This window comes from Alligator sinensis, unplaced genomic scaffold (genome assembly GCF_000455745.1).
Source record: "Alligator sinensis unplaced genomic scaffold, ASM45574v1 scaffold689_1, whole genome shotgun sequence".
Lineage (NCBI taxonomy): Eukaryota > Metazoa > Chordata > Crocodylia > Alligatoridae > Alligator > Alligator sinensis.
In genome coordinates this window covers 406,691-409,453 of record NW_005842816.1, presented here as the reverse complement: position 1 = coordinate 409,453, position 2,763 = coordinate 406,691, and the positions used below count along the sequence as shown (strand labels likewise).

Genomic DNA, 2,763 nt, shown 5'->3' with positions numbered 1-2,763 from the left:
TGGGCAGGGGTTGGGGGCCACTCAGGGGGGCTGGGGAAGCAGGCAGAAGATGGGGCCTGGTAGGGGGCCCCCCATGGTCCCCTCCCCCCTCCCCCAGCCCTAGTACTTATCAGTTTGAAGTTGGCTGCAGCTCCCTGCTGGGACTGCCCGAATTTTCCAAAGATTCAGAGAGCTTTGAATCAATTCGGACCTTTTAATTGGAACCCTGATTCGATTCGGATTCAGAGATTTGGCCACACCGAATCTGAGTCAGTCACAAAGGGGATGCTCTTGTTCCAAGCATTGGACTAGACCTCAAGGTAGTTGTGGTCAGTTTATGGCAGGGGCGGGCAAAATGTGGCCCGTGGGCTGGATGCAGCTCTCCAGGCCATTCTATCCAGCCTGTGGGGCCCCTAAAAAATGTAGAAAATATATATTTATCTGCCCCTGGCTGCCTGCCATGTGGCTCTCGACAGCTTGCCAAAACTCAGTAAGTGGCCCTCCGCCCGAAATAATTGCCCGCCCCTGGTTTATGGCTATGCCACAGACTTTTTCTTTGACCTTGAGCAACTTCCCTGACTGTTGCACCTCAGGTTTCCAGCTGTGGAGGTGATGCTACTACTCTTCTCCTGCCCTTTGTCCCTCGTCTGTTTATTAGGCCACCACCTGTATAGTAAGACCCTGATCTTAACTCATTTAGATGCTATAGTAATACAATTAAATAACGAGTCAGGCACGTAACCCAAATCTCCTTGTGCCCTGCATTGTTATCATGAGACCACCTTCCCCCTTCCTGGGCTTACGGGTGATGACCAGGAGGCAGACGATAAAAGAAGCTAGACAGAAGATTGATTGTGCCTGGTTTTTTTCCCATGCCCCAGAAACTCTGGAAACCTTGGACACTGAAGAGGTTTGTCTCGAAGTTCTGCCTTTAATTGTTTGCTTTCTGCACCTGAAAATCTCTCTCTTTCTCTTGTGAAGCTTTTAAAAGCAGCAGCTCCCCACAGAGGTAACCCCCATGTGAGGCCCGGACTGGAGTGTACTGCTCAAGTGCTCATCCCCTCTGTCCCCCCCTACCATCTCCTGCCTTTGAAGCTTGCTAGTAACAAAGAGCTCCGCATAATGCTCTTGCTTTTCAAAATGATCACAGAGAACTGAACACTAATGAGACGAGAGTGGCATTGTCAGAAGGGATCTCTGTGGTGGCTGTCTCGGAGGGATTGAGACTGACAGAGGCATTTTCTATTATTGTCGGTTGCTGAGGTGTTAGCATACCCCAGCACCCATCACCCTGTCCAGAGACTAATCGTGCTTTGTCTGTGTCAGTTCCCCAGCATGTAAAAGTGAGTTAAATACAATTATACAATGAATGATGGGGAAAAGGGACAGACAGAAGGAAAAAGGAAGAAAGAAGGGCAGGGGTATGGGCCACAAGAGAATCGCAGGAGCGGGAGGAGCTAGGAAGCTGCATTACCTGTATTTTCAGCATGAAAATCATAGCCATATTGTGCAGCTTTCCAGTCGTTCCAGCTGGCCTCTGTCTAGAGACAGCTGACACCTTTTCACAACATGGGCTTGCTTTATGCTAATACCGTTCCCACTCTTGCTTTACGCCATTACCGTTACATTGACTTACTCTGGGTTTCCAGGGACAGGAGAGTCAGGGCCCAGATTTTCAAACCAGCTTCCTGTTCCCCCTGCCCTGTAATACCAAGTACCCTCTGTGTCTTGTGAAATCAGGGTCTTTGGCTACCAGGACTCTCTTCAGTGTTTTTCAGTGGAGCCGGGTTAGGACCTGATCTGATGTGGTTTTGGGAGCTAGGGAAAAGGGACTCTGTCAGGGATGGGTGGTCAAATGGGATTGGCAGGAAACCAGACTGAGATGTGGCTCATGTGCTGCTTGGTGCATGATTTCCTGTCGTTTTCTCCACTACTGGTGACATTTAGGCCATTTGCCTGTGCTGTAATCCCTGAATGATAGCAGATGATGTGCACAAAACATGGGAATCAACACGTTTCTCTTGCATTCTCCAGGCTGGCCCCCTCTCCAAGGCTCTTCATTCAGTAACCCTGAGAAATCAGAGAGATGCAACAGATCTGCTCAGCCTTACCGAAGCATGGGGTCTCGCTGACTATTGGGCCCCACGGCAGCCACAGAGCTTGTATAGACAATATATGGGATGCTCAGAAAGCAGCAGGCCCTCAGCACATTCTCAGTACCTAGAAAGCATGCCAGGAATGCAAAATGATTAGGACCCTATTGGTTTGGTTCCTGCTAGATAAGCCAAAAATAGTTTAGATCACAAGCTTGACTCTGAAAACTTGCATCCATTTTCCCAATGGCTGAATCTTGTTGCAAAGCCATAGGACAAGTTGGGTTGGCTCAGGTCTGTTCATGCAGGCTCACAATATGGTAGCAGTGGCTACAGTTGGGAAATATAACCCACTGGGCTGTTAACAGCTGAAATAGTGCCAACTTGAAGTGTACTGCTGTCAACCAGATCCTACTTTTGCTATGGAGTGTAAAAAGGAAGGGCGGGGGGGGAGGGAGTGCTCGGGTTTTGATTAGGGATGAGTGGAAAGAATGAGGCCTTTCTGCTCTCAGCCCCTGGGAACAGCAGGCTGGGATTAGTTTTTGTTTATAAAACTGATAACAAAAGGCTCACATCGGGGAAATGGTGTCCGTTTTTGTGGACTTCTCCAGCGTTGGTCATCATAAGTACTAGGTTCACGGTGTTTGCAACCTTAATGTCAGACAATAGATTCAATTAATACAAAACAGGT

The 2,763-nt window shown here is 48.7% G+C and overlaps 1 protein-coding gene across 1 annotated transcript in view; it reads right to left on the bottom strand.

Annotated features, from left to right (window-relative positions):
• The window catches only part of LOC106722879 (3 beta-hydroxysteroid dehydrogenase type 7-like), a 14,592-nt gene that overhangs the window by 7,412 nt on the left and 4,417 nt on the right, over window positions 1-2,763 (bottom strand). Inside the window, exon 3 of the mRNA XM_014525513.2 lies at window positions 2,091-2,199. Coding sequence (XP_014380999.1) covers window positions 2,091-2,199 — 109 coding nt within the window. The remainder of the gene's footprint in view (window positions 1-2,090; window positions 2,200-2,763) is intronic.